This window comes from Thermobia domestica, chromosome 18 (genome assembly GCF_964235325.1).
Source record: "Thermobia domestica chromosome 18, izTheDome1.hap1.1, whole genome shotgun sequence".
Taxonomy (NCBI): Eukaryota; Metazoa; Arthropoda; class Insecta; order Zygentoma; family Lepismatidae; genus Thermobia; species Thermobia domestica.
The window spans coordinates 128258560-128274976 of record NC_137471.1 but is presented as its reverse complement, the minus strand read 5'-3'; the positions used below and the strand labels follow the sequence as shown (position 1 = coordinate 128274976).

Below are 16417 nucleotides of genomic sequence, written 5' to 3'. Positions count from 1 at the left end.
ATAATGATCAGCAAATAGTAGTGAAACACAGATTAATGCTGACAATGGTAGATGGGAAGGTCTGTAGTGATATCACAAAACAATCATATCGACGATGTTATCTGTGGTGCATCTTCAAAGCAAATGAACGATCTAGACAAAACTACAGCACTACCACCTGACACAACATTTGAATTCGGGTTGTCAAGTCTGCACTCCTGAATAAGATGCTTTGAGTGTCTGTTGCACATTGAGAGGGATCAACCAAATGTTCATTAATGAAAGAAATTACTTCAGAAGCGATTTCGTGAGGAAATAGGTCTCCTGGTGGATGTGCCGAAACCAGGCTACGGAACAAGCAATGAGGTAATACTGCCCGCAAGTTTTTCTTGAATCCATCATTATCAGCGTCCATTACTGTCATCAATGAAGAGTTGATTAAACGATTTGCAGTTCCCTTACGTATCATTGCTAGTGGTTACGCAATTAACTGTGACGCATTTGGTGTGTATTCTCTACAAACTGCACGATTATATGTGGAGCTGTATAACTGGTATTACATAGCGGCATCTGGGCATATATTATTGATGCATGGTAAGGACATCGTCGAATCTGCGCTGGTTCCTATTGGACAGCTTTCCGAAGATTCACAAGAAGCTCGGAATAAAGATTGTCGAAGGTTCCGCGAACATCATGCCAGGAAGAGTTCTGGTCACAACAACATAGAAGATTTAATGCACATGTTGTTAATCACGTCGCGTCGGATCCCTGCATAACAAACCTGAGCAAATTCACACTCAAACACAGTGAACATTTTCCCGAAGAAATACGTTTATTGTTACAAGATCCTCCCACGTGTCAAGCATACATTTCAGCTGATCATACTACTGAACACAACAATAGTTCTTCCAGTGAGGACATGTGACTGCTTACCGCTTCTTGTCGCTCTGTGCATGGTTTTGTACGTGCTCTGCTGTGTTTTCTTTGGTTATGAATTTTGTCCAGCTAGATATGGCAATTGAACCACTGTGTTGCGCGCTTAAATAAATCCTTTTTTTAAATTCAATTCAATGTAAGTTGAAATTGAATTGTTACGATCACAATATATTAATGTAGAAATCACAAATATTAATGCTCAAATCTAATATTTGACTTTGTTCTATTTTGAGATAAATAAATTAACACACTACAATTGTTAACTTGCAATTAAATCTTCACAGTAATGTTGAATCCGCAAATTTCCTGGTTAGTGACGTCTGCTGCTGACGTCAGGGAGGAAGCGAAGTGAACACCAATTATTAGCACGCCTGTTTACTATTAATAAATTAGCATTACACATGGACTAAGATGTTTCTTTTTAAATTAGGACAGTTTGTGCACCAACTAAAGAAAAGAATGATTCTGATTTCTAGGTAAAATTAAGAATTAAATTGAGGCTTAAATTTTGTACACAGATTTACAAAACAAGACAAGCAAAATTTCGAGACTATATCAGAAAAACTTTCCAAGAAGTGTGACGAGGAAGAGTTCTTTGAAAATCGAAAGGAGATGAGAATTTGAAAAAATACGAAATAAGACGAGAAAATTTTATTTCTCGTCTTGTCTTCTCTCATAGGCAACAGTACAAATCCTAGAGACTCCGGATGACCATTGGTTGAACCTATGCCTCTAATATAAGAAAAATAGTTTAATAGACAATCTTAATTTAATTTCCTTTCAAAATATTACTAATTTTTCATTTGCAAATTTGAGGAACTTACATTTACACGTTTTTTTTTTTTACTTCGTATTTTCCATAGTTGTTCCCAGCCGTCCCATAAAGAAAGATTTGTGCATCCTAAGTCACACTTTTGGATAATTACTTTATAGCCAGTGTTTTCAAGTGCTTAGATCATTAATTTCACCCACTTCTCCCACGATACTCGAGTCAATTTACTAATTGCTCATATTTTTTTTTTAGAGGAAATAAATCCATTTATTATCATTTCATCAACGAAGTTTTGCGAATGCGAATCAAGTTGCAATGTCTCTTTCAAAGCTTCAATGTGAAATACTTTTGCTTGAAAATTCGTACCTTAAAGTCTTGAGAGCATGAAGAAGACGGATGTGGATAAATGATATATTTTTTATCAAGAAATAAGGAGGTAGAATTGAACTTATTGTCTCAGCTAGAATAAAAAGTTGCGGTTCGTGTATTAAATAAACCATCATATTTTAAAGACAAAACAGAGAAAAATATACATACCTTCCACTCCAAGTTCCTTACTTACATTTTTTCTGTTCACGACGAACAAATTTTGCCCATAATTTGTTCACGACGTGTCGTTTGTGGTAATCTGGATGAGCTTGGTTCCACAATGGAACTTTATCAAAAATACAATTTATTAAAGCATCAACATCTATTTCAATCTTTACTTTTATTTATTTATTTATGATTTTTTTTTAATCTCCGCACCTCGCAAAGTCATCTGCTTTCACACAAAACAAACTTTCTTCTCTCACGTACCGTTCAATTCCTCTGCAGGTGACTCTACATTCGCACGAATTCGGACGAACAATTCCAGCACGTTGGGATCGTTTGCTTTTCGCCACGAGCTAGGAAATTCGCAATCGCAATCGCATTCGTGTTCAATGAAGGCGCGGCCTTAGTTTCTGTTATAGAATGGGGCATTATATCTTCTACATTTATCAGTATTTGAAAATCAATGGAAGTTGAGGTGACAATTTAATGCATTATTGTCTTCTATTTTCACATCGTACTTTTAGATTGTAAAATTTAGTTTTATCTTAAAATGATTTGAAGAGTAGCATATAGCAACGTTTGAGATTTTTTCAGTCGATGGATCAAATATTACTGGACTCACTGCACTGACAACACTGTTCAATCGCTGCCAAGCGCGGGACAAATATGTCAGTGTTTATGAGTTGTAAATAAGTTATAACTGTGTAATTATAAATCACGAAATATGGCTCAATCTTCAATAACAGATTTTTTCCAAACTAGGAAACGTCCTGCACCTGAAGATGTAATGAAATGCAGAAAAAAACTTCTTTGTGAATCTGGTGTAATTGAAACAAAAGATTCTACTTACTCGATTTGTAACAGCAAAGCCAGCAACAAGCAAGGTATTGAAAGAGCAACTGAACAAAAGTTTGTGGTAAGCAAGTCGAAGTTACAGAATCACAGTACTTTAGGACGAAAAGCTCAAGGAACTAAGAATGTTCCTGATATAAGGAAGAAGCTTCTTAAGAGTGACCACGTTCCAAAGCTTTGTCAGAGCGGAAAGCAAAGTGAATTGAGCAATGATGAATCTGTAAGTATTAGTAAAATTTGGTAAAAGTTATTTTTACAAATTTTTTAATGCATTATTCGATATATTTTTGAATTTTGCAGGACAGAATTTGGGCTATTTTGGCAGAAGGGGTCCAGCTTTTCTTTAAAAAAATGCAATTTTGGTAATTTCTGTTGACATTAGGTTAGGTTAAGTTAGCTACACATTTGGATTCAGAAGTACGGTACGTAAAAAATACAAAATTTATGAGAAAATGGATGATGCAAGTACTTAGATCTAACATAATATAACCTAGCCTAAACTAATAATCATAGAAATAAGTGAAATTCTATCGTTTTTTCGAAAATTATGCCGCCCCCCTACGGTAATATAATCGAACATAAAGTAACCGAAACTAACCTAGTGTGAACAGAAACTACCGAAATTGTAACATTTATTTAGAAAAAATAGCTGGACCCCTTCTGCTAAACATTGTCCCTTATTTCTACTAATATGAGGTTCAGGTTAGGTTAGATTTGGTTACGTTATGTTACGTCCAAGTACTTGATCAACCATTCTCCTGTAGATTTTTACTTTTCCGCTATATTTTCTGTAATTTGTTCAGGTTGGGTTGCGTTAACTTAGGGTGCTGTTGTATTTTTGGCGCACCACGTTTTGGAATATTTACAGGTAAAATTCAATAGTTAGCATGAAAAGCAACAAATTTCTGCAGGCGGCCGAATTAAATACAAAGTAACACCGCTGTGGACATTACTGCTGTGTTTTTGGACAACACGGAAATCGAGAGAAAAGGAATATTGTTTAGTTTCTCCCCAACATAGTAGATTGTGACATTGACTCACTTGGTAGTGACTATTGTTGGAAATATAGTGTGCACGTATAGCATAAAAACTAGTGCATAAAACAGAAACCAACTTGTGCTTGATGTCCACTAAGAAGCACGAATGCTATCTACCCGAGTGAGATGAGCGCAAAAAGGGAAGCACGGGGATGCGTCCGTAGGGAGCCGCCGCGTCAGCGGTGGCGGGTGTACACATAAATAAGAACAGTGGAAAAAGACTTCATATGTCATGAACTGCATGGCTTATGTGACCATGCCGTTCACACATTTTCAACAACTAGCACTACTTATTTTTGTATAACACTAAAATTCAACCGCGATATGACACAATCTTGTCATTGTGCACGATTTCCACACTTTGCCTTTCCCATGAATACCAAGTGTGCCTCTCCGCCAAATAGTCCCTTCTGCCTCCATATATAGTGCCGCTTACATCGAAAACAACTAACAACAAGTATTTTCTTGGCTTCAACTATTCCCCTCACCTTTCTTTCACTCACTCTTCTTCTCAAACCAAAATAAATTATCAAATTCTTCTGGTAAATTTTCTAAGGTTGGTCCGGCGAAACAGCAATTAACCCCAGCTCTTTTAGGTTTACAAGTGTAGCGTTAATAGTGTAAAATGATCGCGAAGTGCTTTACGACAGTTAAAATAACAGTGGATATGAAAGGTGACTTATATGTTACTCTCTACTGGCGGTATATTTCTGTACAGTGTACAGCATCTGTATTGTATGTTTACAAATGGGGCGTTAGTAGTTTGAAACCTTGACAAGTGCTATTGAAACCCTTATCATTACCAAACTCACTTCTTTGCACTACCCACGCACATACGGACCACCTTATACGCGCCTGCTCTCTTTCGACGCACCCCTGCGCTGGCCTATCAGCCCTGCTCATAGTCGGTTAGGTAGTATTCGTGCTCTTTAGTGACCACCTAAGGGCAGGTTGGTTTGTATTGTTCTTACTGTGGTTTATCCGGAAGCTGTATTTGTACGCAAATCGTAAATTTTCAGCGATTACTTATGGTGGCCAGGGTTTGATAAAACCCGGACTTTTTTTTGCAAAAGCCCAACCCACCTGGGCCCATATGGGGTTTTTCGGGTTTTTTCGAAATAATTCAATGTCTTTGGGGTAAAAGTGTTAAAATGTGATGTATATTTCAAGATTGTCATTGTCAATTTTCTACTCACTGCTGTTTTAAAGAAAATGGCCGCCATTTTGAAATTTCACATTCGATCGCCGAGAAAATCTATACAGCAAGTTTAGCGTATCTCGTGTTTTCACCGTCAAAATTTCAACTTAAAAGACTGGCTCAGTGGTAGAGCGTTTACCTCCGGTGCTTGGGGTCCCTGGTTCGATCCCAGCTCGCGCCGTGTGGACTTTGTGGTGGACAAACACCGTGCTCGTGGGTTTTCTCGGGGTTTCCCCGTTTCCTCCCACTTTCTTTATTCCACCATTTCACTCATCTCTTATCTTCACCGTCTCCTTTAGCCTAACCGGCATGATCGTGGGACGTAAAACTTAAAGATTTCATTTAATTTTCTTGTTACCTTATCTAATGTGTTGCTGGAGAAAAGGTCAGTCATCTTCCATGTGTTTGTAAATGTAGAAACACTCAAAGCCTTTTTTTTTTTAATCCGGAGAGTATCCGAGTTTCCATCAAGTGAAATGGGAAAAGTAGCATTGCAAATTTCACTCGCTATAAAGTCGAACAGGGTGGTGTAATAACTTCCTCGAATCTGCTACATGTAACAGCGTACTGTTCATTCGCTAATTACAGGATTCCCAGCCAATTTCAGAATTTTTTGTTTTTCACTTTTCGAATAAGCTGATATTGATAGCAGAAATGGAACGGAGTTAAAATACGGGACATTTCCCTGTCCCGACTAAATTTACGGGGACGCGGGACACGGGCCCAGAAACGGGACTGTCCTGTTTTTTACGGGACGTATGGCAGGCTTAAGCGTAAAGTAAGTAGTTTTATTGTTGAAGTATTCATTTCCGATCCTTGTGTGTTTAATTCGGGAATTTCCGAGCACTTCTTTCACGGCGTGTACATCAAAACTTCCACTAGTACGGAAATTTGAACTCAGCACTTGAAACAGTAAGCGTTACATAGTCTTCGGAACCCCGAGCATTAAGCTTCTTAAATTTGACAAGAATTTTTACGCTATTGCTGGTGTTGATTCTACAGAATGCTTCTTTGAAGAGTGACAACAAATGACTGAACTAAACTGTTGTTGTTGGAAAGCCAAATTTTAGTTGAAGAAACTTGCGTTTTACATCAAAGGTAAGAAATAATACTAATAGTTTTACTAATGTATTTACATATGTACTATTAGTACCGGCACCTATGACCTTAAATCCGTCAAACGTATGAGTGATAATGTCCCTTGGTGTCGCCAAGTCGACGAGCAAACTATTCACGGAAAATATTTTCTAAAGTACAAAATTTCTTATTTTACTTCAAATAGGGTATAAGCATAATCCATACATTAATTTGTTCTATAAATATTTCAAGCTAAGTTTTTAAAAAAAAAAAAAAATCCATTTAGTGCATTGAGAACTTTATAAAGGTCTTATGTTGAATGTTATTGTATATCTCAACGTGAAAGCCTCTAATTTGCCCAAGGAAAGTCTAAAATATGATTTAAAAAATTCACTTATAATGTGATCACCTTAATTGTACCAATAATATACTAACAAATAGGTCAAAATCCCAGGTGGGTTTTTTCAGGTGGGTCCAACCCTGATGGTGGCCCCCTTGAATTTTTTTCTATGCCAAGTGAGATATTTTCATGCCATCCAGCAGAAACCATTTAGGAAACAAGAAAAAGGAAATGAGTGAAAGATGTATGATTTTTCAACAATTCTTTCTAGTTGTGTGCCAAAACTACCTAAGTGAGTACTTACTAGGTAAGTAGCAAACTAGTACTTACCTTGACTTAGTAATTACATTTTCGTAACTTCATTTTGGCCCCCCAAATCCAAAATTATCCCCATAATGCTTTGGATACTGATGAAGAATATTATGCATGTATACAATAGTTGATCGAATTCAAAAACCGATCTTTAATTTTTTTGTGCTTTGAATGATTCCCTAAGATGTTCTGTACTGTTATAATCTAGAAGCATGCCAAATAATTGCGTACTGATTGATAATATACGTTGAACTAATCTACTTCCTCTTATGGGTGTAAATGTGCGACTTGGTGTACGCCATGGAAACTACTGTACAAGAGACAACTCAGCTTGTGCTATGTGCCTACTAAAAGCGAGAATGAAAGCAAAGCGACTTAGGCAGGAGCCGCCAGGAGCTCTACGTGGCAAGACTGTAGGGATTAGGCGCGTAAGCGACGAAGGATATACGCATAAACGAGAATAGTGCAGAAAGCAAGCCAACTACTACTGCTAGGTGCCACTAAAAACGAGAATACTATACAATAAAATTATGGAAGGAGCGTGCTGCGGGAAGAAACGCGAAGATGTGCCCATAGGGAGTGGGCACGTAAGCAATGAAGGGTATGCGCATAAGCGAGTACAGTTCAAGAACATGTGGTACCGCATATCTCATAGGTTATAGCACTTATAATGGTTTCACATCAGTAATTCTGTACTTGTAAAGAAAATGCTGGAAAGTACTTCTCAAAGCTACTAGTCTTATAATATGCCTTTTACTACTAGTAAAATGTCATGAAACACACACACACTAGAATTCGTTTTTAAATACTAATGGAAGTACGTTAATATATAATAATTCTATGGTATATGGGAATGTAAAATGTTTGCTTTTAAAACGTTTGACACTAGTTTTACAATAATAGTAGGTTTGAGAAGTAGGCCCCAGGTTTCCTATGTCTTGTAAAAATACTACGCCTTTAGAAACAGGTATGTTACATACACTTACACTAAAAATACAAATCGCTGAGCAAAGCAACGCTTATTTATAAAATAATAAATGTGTAATAGTTTCGCCAACTAATAGAACGTATTGGCTTCATCAGGCACTGTGTCTGAAGCCAATATGTTCAGTTAGTTGGCTAAACTGTTACACATTATTTTATAAATAAGCGTTGCTTTGCTCAGCGATTTGTATTTTTAGTGTAAGTTATGCAATATAGCAAAGCAGGGTGGATTGATTTAAATCAGTCTGATTTAAATCACGATTTTAATCAAGATTTAAATCACTTGATTTTTTTAATAAAAATCGTTGATTTAAATCAAATTCCGAAATGAATTAATTTAAAGTGAAAGTAAGTAAAATCCCGTTTCTCTTCTGTTATTTCGATTATGCAAGATAATAATCATAATACAATGAGACTCAAATGTATGTAAGCACAGTATGAAAACGAGTATTATGTAGGGAACGATCAGGGAAAATCCCGTTTGAACGTGTTACGGGTGAAACCTGCTTTCTTCTCTTTGTAACACAGGCTTTTAAAATTTCTATTCCAACGGGGAAATCACCATGGACAATTAAGATAAAAACTCTTTTGTGTCCATGACTATTTGTTTATTCCCAGATAATAGGGGCGTATTTAGAGAGGTCCGATCCCCTCTCCTAAACAAAAAAAAAAAAAAAAAGATTTTAAAATTTTGGGCGAAATTTACGTACTAAATACATAGAAGTTCCTCGGGATCGTAATACGACAAATTTTGGATGCGTTAAAATATCGAATAATACTTTTGATAAAGTGGATACTTGACCCCATTGCAGAACATGCCGCGATCTGCGATGTGATCGCAGAAAATTTGCCGCGCCTGTGCAGGAAAAATTGTCAGAGGAAATAAAATAGCCAACAGAAAAGTATAAAAACGTGCCTGCTATGTATAGATGTCTTAAATGCACGGACAACTCGCATTTGAACTGTTTTTCACGTCACATAAAGCATATTTTTAACAATCACAAGTGTTCCTTCCGCTGGAATTGATCTTGATTTTTTTTTATTTTGGAATTCCTGCAGAAAAGTTTTGACTTACAAAAGCTCATCGCATAAAGACAAAGAAAGTTCTGCCATCGGAGAAAACGATATTCAGGAAAAAATTAAATATCGACTAAAAGCAGGGAATTCGTGTTATTATTCAGTTCAAAATCTCTTATCGTCGCGAATTGTGTCGAGGAATTTGAAGCATTAAAATATATAAAACGATAATTATGCCTGTTGTGCTGTATGGTTGTGAAACATGGTCGCTTACGCTGAGGGAAGAACGCAGACTGAAAGTATTTGAGAATAAAATTCTGAAACGAATATTCGGAACCCAAAGGAACGGAAATGAGGAATGGCGAAAACTTCATGATGAGGAACTGCATAATTTATACCATTCACCAAACATTGTTAGGGTCATCAAATCTTGGAGGCTCAGGTGGGCAGGACATGTAGCGAGAATGGAAGAAAGTAGGAACGCTTTCAAAGTTTTAACTGGAAGTCCAATCGGAAAACGACCATTAGAAGACCTAGGCGCAGATGGGAGGACAATATTAAGATGGATCTCGCAGAAATAAGAATACAAAATAGAAACTGGATTCAGTTGACTAAGGATAGAAGTCAGGAGAGCTTTTGTGAACATGGCTTGAACCTCCGGGTTCCACAGGTCATAGAGTGAGTTAGTTAATTTTAGGCGAAATTTATGTACTTTATATGTATTTCGTGCCGCTAGCTAGTTCCAATTATTTAAAAATATGCCGCTGCCAAATATCAGTAACTTTCGTGAAAAGAAAAGTGTCATGTTGATATACATTGCTGTACCTTTTCCTTAATGCTTAAGAAACATTGTTTGGGATTGAAATAGGTTAACGATTGGGAATTAATTCAAAATTAAAACCCAATATTTTCACTTAAATGGCATAATTAACATTTAATACTAATTCCTAATGTTTTTTCTTCAGTTCGCAACTTGTATTATGCGAAGAAAAAGATTTGATTTAAATCAAAAAAATCGATTTAAATCAAAAAAATCAACAAAAATGATTTTTTTGAAAAAAATCATGATTTTTTTCCACCCTGTAGCAAAGTTAGTATGAATAAATTAGTTACATAGACGTGGGTCATTCCATACGAATTCACCAGATGCATGTTACATCATAGTCATTTTGTATATATATATATATATATATATAGAAAGGTAGTGTGGTCTAGGTAACAGAAATGCAATATGAGAGGTTTTTCATAGATACTGCAGAAATTACAGGGTGTTCAAAAAGTGACGAATTTCTCCAAATTGACCGTTTGTGAAAAACACCTTGCAATAGAAAAAGAGCCATATTTCAAAAACTATTTGACCAATTGTAATGATTTTGGTCTTGTTTGAAAGTGGAAGGTCTGTACAAACCGAAGACGTCATTTTTGCATGCCTAACACCAAAAATCTCAGAAGAATCTTGTGATATAGACAAAAAGTACTAACAAAAAAATAATAATAAAACCCGAAATGACAATTTTTTTAAATGGTGAATCACAGGTGGTAAAACAGAATAATTTGGTACATTACCTTATCAACATATACACAATAACCAAATAATAATAATAAGGTATTATCTTTGACAGTAAAACTATCACAATTTTATTGTACCCTTATCTGGTTGTTGTCTGACGCTTTAGAAGAATCCATATTTCTGCAAACAACACGTATGTCACAAATTGAACAGTTCTAGCACACCAGAAGATGTGTGGAAGTACGTTACTACTGTGTAAGAATTATCCCTCACATAATAGAAGGAAAATGTTCGAATTACATCGTTATTAACAAAGATATAACATGATAATCACAGTATGTCCAAAAAAAGATGATGATATGAAGGTTCAGCGTGTAGAAGCTCCCACCGAGAAATACTTACAAATACTGCTTCTGGAAGTGGGACACGATATTGACAGTATCTTCTGCACTGATGTAACATATTCGTCCTGTTGATGTGAACATTGATGATCTTCAAGACATGGCCTGTGAGGATCTAGCATGTGTCAGGGGTTGAGGACCAAGTGTAAGACGTAGATGGACCATTAGAATGCATGAACTGTATTTTTACATCACCATTTTCCTGTGAAACATCAATGATCTTTTCCAACCACCATTTCCCACAACAAACACAAGCTACGTACTGTTCTACTTGTAACTCAGTAACCTGTGACTGTACATGTTCCCTTTTACCCAAGTGTACATTGTGTGAGTGAAGAGAACCAGGAACTCTGCGCACTTGAAGTGTTAGTGAATACGGTATGGGGATGAAACTATGGTACTGCCTGATACCACGAATTGGCTGTGTATTAGTGTACCTTTTCTCCAGAGCAATGGAAGAAGCAGATAAGTCTGATGATAAAACACAACATTTTGATGCCAGTGATATTCTTGCAGGGTTGGCAAAAACCATGGTTTGAAAAAACCAAAGAAACCGTTTTTTTTTGTTTTTTTTTTTTTTTTTTTTTTTGGTTTAAACCAGGTTTATTTGGTTTAAATAATTTGCTCTATATATTCATATCATATATGGACAGAAATAAGTTTGTTTCGCCTTGATGTTATTATGCAACAGCCGGGCTATGCTGGAAGGGGTCACATAAGCTTAAAGCGGAATAAAAACTGCTTCTCGAGTTACATCCGAGAGAAATTCTCCTCCATTTGAACTCGGAACCAGGACTAATTGGTCACAAATGCGATATGTCTGCCGACTCACTCACGAAAGAATCCTGATAAAAATACGTTGTACTGATCTTTACATGCTTCTTAATATAACCATCAAGAGTCATTTCAGAAGGACAAAAAGATAAACAGTTGCACAAGTGAAACCGTTATACAGAATTACATATAGACAATTTCAAAGTACTACGGAGTACAGAACAACTAATTTAGTTCAAGTTAGTTAACAACGACTTTTATTGGTCCAAATTAAAGAAATACAACGACTTAATTTGCATATCAGTAAGAAAAGTGAATAAAGATACGAATTATTTGAGTCCACTTTGGCTCAGACTCATTTATACATAAAATAGTACCAAAGGTACTTCTCATTTCACTAAATGCCTCTCGTGGGGTCTGTATGACCCCCCCCCACACACACACACAAAAAAGTACGGCATTTTGATGTATTTTATCAATAGTAAACATTGAAACGAAACAATACTTAGAATTTTTCTTTGATTGCAATTACATAACAATAATAACAACAATAATAAAAAAAATCACAAAACAAACATTTATAAACTTATACAAAAAAAGTTGCTTTTGTAGCATAATCTTTTTGAGTAATGAATGGGAAATTTAGGTCTGAATATAATACGAATAATATACGGGAGTGAAACGTGATAACCCACAAATGTGTATTCTTCAAGATTTTACAAACACTTACACTTTTACGAACATTTCTCGTTTTTTAGTTTAAACCTTTTTTTTTTTTAATAACCCAGCTGGTTTAAACCAACCAACCCTGTATTCGATCTTCAGAAGTTAATATCATATTATCTGTTGGGTGTTTAAGACTGTTGTGAGTAGCCATTCACAGTTGCACCAATACCATCACATGCCGTTTTTCCATGGCTTATGCCAAAGAAGTGCCACACCGCCATTTTCCCATAATCTTCTAGATGGTAGCACAAAATTTGAGAGATTTTTGTAATTTTTACACTGTGCAGCTGAGGCATCACTGAAATACAAAATATGGGCCACTTCCTGAACATGTCTAATATGAGCAACAATATGTTTCTAAAAAGACCAAAATGTGTATTATGCTGCAAGCAATCACTTATTACACACATACAAAAGTGACAGACAGACCCAGCAGCATCTCTGTAATAGCCCATAAACGGATGAACCGTAGCCTGACAAGTATTCCAATGGAAACTCTGAATGGAATCTTGAATAAAACTTTGGGCCATATTTAGAGAGCTCTTTTTCCAAGAATTCTGAAGACCCTGTCCAACCCTCTAAACCTTCCGCTAACTAATCTCCGCGACGCGTGGTAGATATTTATTATCCCTTCTGGCTAAAAACCAATGTTGTCTCAATTCCCTTTCCTTTTCCAAGATTTTTTTTTTTTTTTTAATTTTTGTTGTTAACTGAAAATAGGAAGGAAAGCTTTTTCCTTATTTTGCCGGACTTTTAACTCCACAAGTGGATCGGAGATACGGGAACACTGAGAGCAGTGACAGCTTACACGCTCGCGAGGGCTGTGGAGGTGAAAAGAAGCAATGGTTGGGGAAAGAGCCCTTTAAGGCTGTCCCGATGTACAACGGAGTAATTTTAAGAGAAATCAGCAATAATGTTAACTGTTTCTTGTGTTATGATTTCCCTTGATATTAAAAAAAAAAAAAAAAAAAAAGAAAAAAAAGAAAAAGAAAAAACTCTGACATTTAGAAATGATATGATGGTCTGTAAGTTTTAAAAGATTGGTAACCGGTTTGTCAATAAAGTCATCCCATGGCTGTTCTATGCATGCAATAGTTAATCTGGCCGTTTCTTCTCGCTAGTAGTATTTTATAGTATCTACAAGGCTAAACATTTCAGATTGCACCAGTTCTGACTTGACAAGCTCCTTCAGATGGACAGTTTTTGCAGTGATGAATCATACATTCCTCATTCTCTAATGTACAAACCAATTTTTGGAGCGTACTGTTATAATCTTGTATCTGTATAGCTTGCAGCATCAGCTTGACATTTTGATGATATTTACATACACAGACAGAATGCATTCCACGGCTTACAGTGGTCACCCACCCCTTGGCACGTAACTGCCAATATTTAGAAAATACAGTTTTTCCTTAAAATACGTAAAGATTTCCTTCAGGTTTAATAATAACAGCCTCTTCTGCTTCAACACCTTCCCATTCTCAGTTGGCACAGACACACAATCGTTTCTACCAGCACGAACTCGACTTATCATCGTGTAGATAAAATTCGTGAACACATTTTATAGTATGATTGCTAATACTTGCATCTTTTCTTTTGATGGGTTTGGATAGAATGCCGTATGTGTCTCTTATCGTACGTGCTTGTCTAACTATGTATTCAGCTGTTTGGAATATTCAGTAGTCTATTGTATAGTCCAGCGTTTCCCAAGCGGTGTGCCGCGAGGAAATCGTAACAAATTATTAATTCTATAGCAATGAAATTGGAAGACATAGGAAAAATGTAAATTTGTATTCCACATCACTATGAACCTCTACTATGAATCTACAACTTTAAGTTTCATACCGTGTTACTTTTCTGTACATTTTTAATGTTGAAAAAAGTGTTTGTTATCATTGTTATGACTATTATTGCTTCTTTATTGTTGCAGACTATTTCGTAACTTGAAATTTAAAAATATCATTCAATCCTTTCGACAAAGCAAACATGCATACAAATTATCTACGTTTGTGTTTTAAAACTAAAAGAGATTTGTTTGTTCGTTCGTTATTTAGTGATCTTTCTTCTCAGTGGAAAGTTGTATACAGTTTTCGAAAAAGAAGCTTAGTTTTAAAATCCTGAATCCAATATTTCATTGCAATTGTTTTCTATTTTTAAATTAGAATGAAAAATAAGTATATTGATTTACCACGGGGGAAAACCAGTGATCGAGCTTTCTTCTCTGTGGCAAGGAGATCAGTAATCGCAGAAAAAATACCACGGTATTTTATATTTACAAATAATAATATGTATAAGTGTGCCACGAGAATTTAAGTTACAGTCATAGTGTGCCGCAAGTTGAAAAAGGTTGGGAAACGATGGTATAGTCCATGAGTTAAGAATTAGTCAGTGAAAATGAAATGAAATATTTGAGTTTTACGTCCCACGATTATGCCGGTTAGGCTAAAGGAGACGGTGATGATGAGAAATGAATGAAATGGTGGAATGAAGAAAGTGGGAGGGAACGGGAGAACCCCGAGAAAACCCACACATACGGTGTTAGTCCACCACAAAGTTCACTTGGCGCGAGCTGGGATCGAACCAGTGATCCCATGCATCAGAAGTGGACGCTCTACCGAGTCACCGCAGCCTCATGTGAAAAGTTAAGTAAGTTCAAATCAGAATTTTTGAAGTTTCGTTACTTGGAAATCAAAGTTGAGAGATTTGCCCAGGAATATATGATCAAAAGCGGATGAGTTTAGTGAATGTCGTATGACTTGTACACTGTCGTTATTTAGTGAGCCCCAGAGGCTTAGTGGTAGAGTACTTAGTGCGCGGAATCCCTAGTTCGATTACAACTTGTGCTGACTGTTTTGTAGTGGACACACACGAAACACCATATGCATGGGTGTTTCATGGTTCTCCTGTTTCCTTTCTCATTTTTTTTACTCCATAATTTTTTATTTTCATTACCGTCTTCCTTATTCTGGAGCATAACCGTGGAACGTTAAACTAAAAAAAAAAAGATATAAAGTAACGTGTAGATTATAATGATTTTTTTCTGAGTACTATATTATTTTCATTATCATTGTCAATGCTATAACTGCAAATTTAGAATATCAATGTTTGCAGACATCTAAAGAAAAAAAATTAGAAGTTACTACTTTCAGGAGTGCGAAGAAGGCGGCATTTTAAAATTCAAGTACTTAACCAGCGACCAGCTAGTGGTTAGCGTTCTTGCTTCTCAATATAATGATCCCAGGTTCAAATCTGGAGACCGTTTATCCTAACATTTTTGTAGATATTTTCCTCAGATTTTAGCAGGTGAAAGATACCTTTTAATGTAGGCACTGCCTTTCACTTCGTTTCATACTCTTCATTGTTCCTATTTCCAGTGAAATTGGCCGTCTCAGATTGTATCATGAAGTTGGCTAAACAAATAAATAAACATTATTGTTAGAGGAAGGGCTGTGAAGAATATGGGATGAAAATAAATGTTAGACAAAAGCCATGGTGATTGGAACGAAGCGGTCGATGTCAAATATAGAAATAGGAAGGGAGAAAATAGAACAGATGACTAGTTCTCGATATCTGGGTAGTATTATTAGTAATTATATGAAATGTGAACGTGAAATAAAAGCAAGGATAGGAATGGTGAAAGAGGCCTTTAGGAGGAAGAAAATACTATTTTGTGGGACCTTGAGTAAAGAGTTGAGAAAAAGACTCATAAAGTGGTAAGTGAGTTGTATTGTATTGTATTGTATGGGGCAGAAATATGAACATTACGCAAAAATGATGAAAAACGACTGGAAGCTTTCGAAATGCGGGTGTGAAGAAGAATGGAGCGAATTAGTGGGTTGAGCAGGAAACGAAGGAGAGTGTTAGAAATAGTGGGGGGGGGGAGAACAATTTAAAATATTATTAAGAAGAGGAAGAGGTGGGGACATTGCCTAAGAAGAAATTGTATCATGAGGGACGTCCTAGAAGGT

At 36.1% G+C, this 16417-nt stretch overlaps 1 protein-coding gene across 2 annotated transcripts in view; it reads left to right on the top strand.

Moving 5' to 3' along the window:
- Positions 1-2849: 2849 nt before the first annotated feature.
- The window catches only part of dup (chromatin licensing and DNA replication factor double parked), an 88472-nt gene continuing 74904 nt past the window's right edge, over positions 2850-16417 (top strand). Inside the window, exon 1 of one of the 2 annotated variants that reach the window (XM_081746128.1) lies at positions 2850-3293. In XM_081746128.1, coding sequence (XP_081602254.1) covers positions 2946-3293 — 348 coding nt within the window. In that variant the 5' untranslated portion in view covers positions 2850-2945. The remainder of the gene's footprint in view (positions 3294-16417) is intronic. The other variant, XM_081746127.1, reaches the window with a different exon arrangement.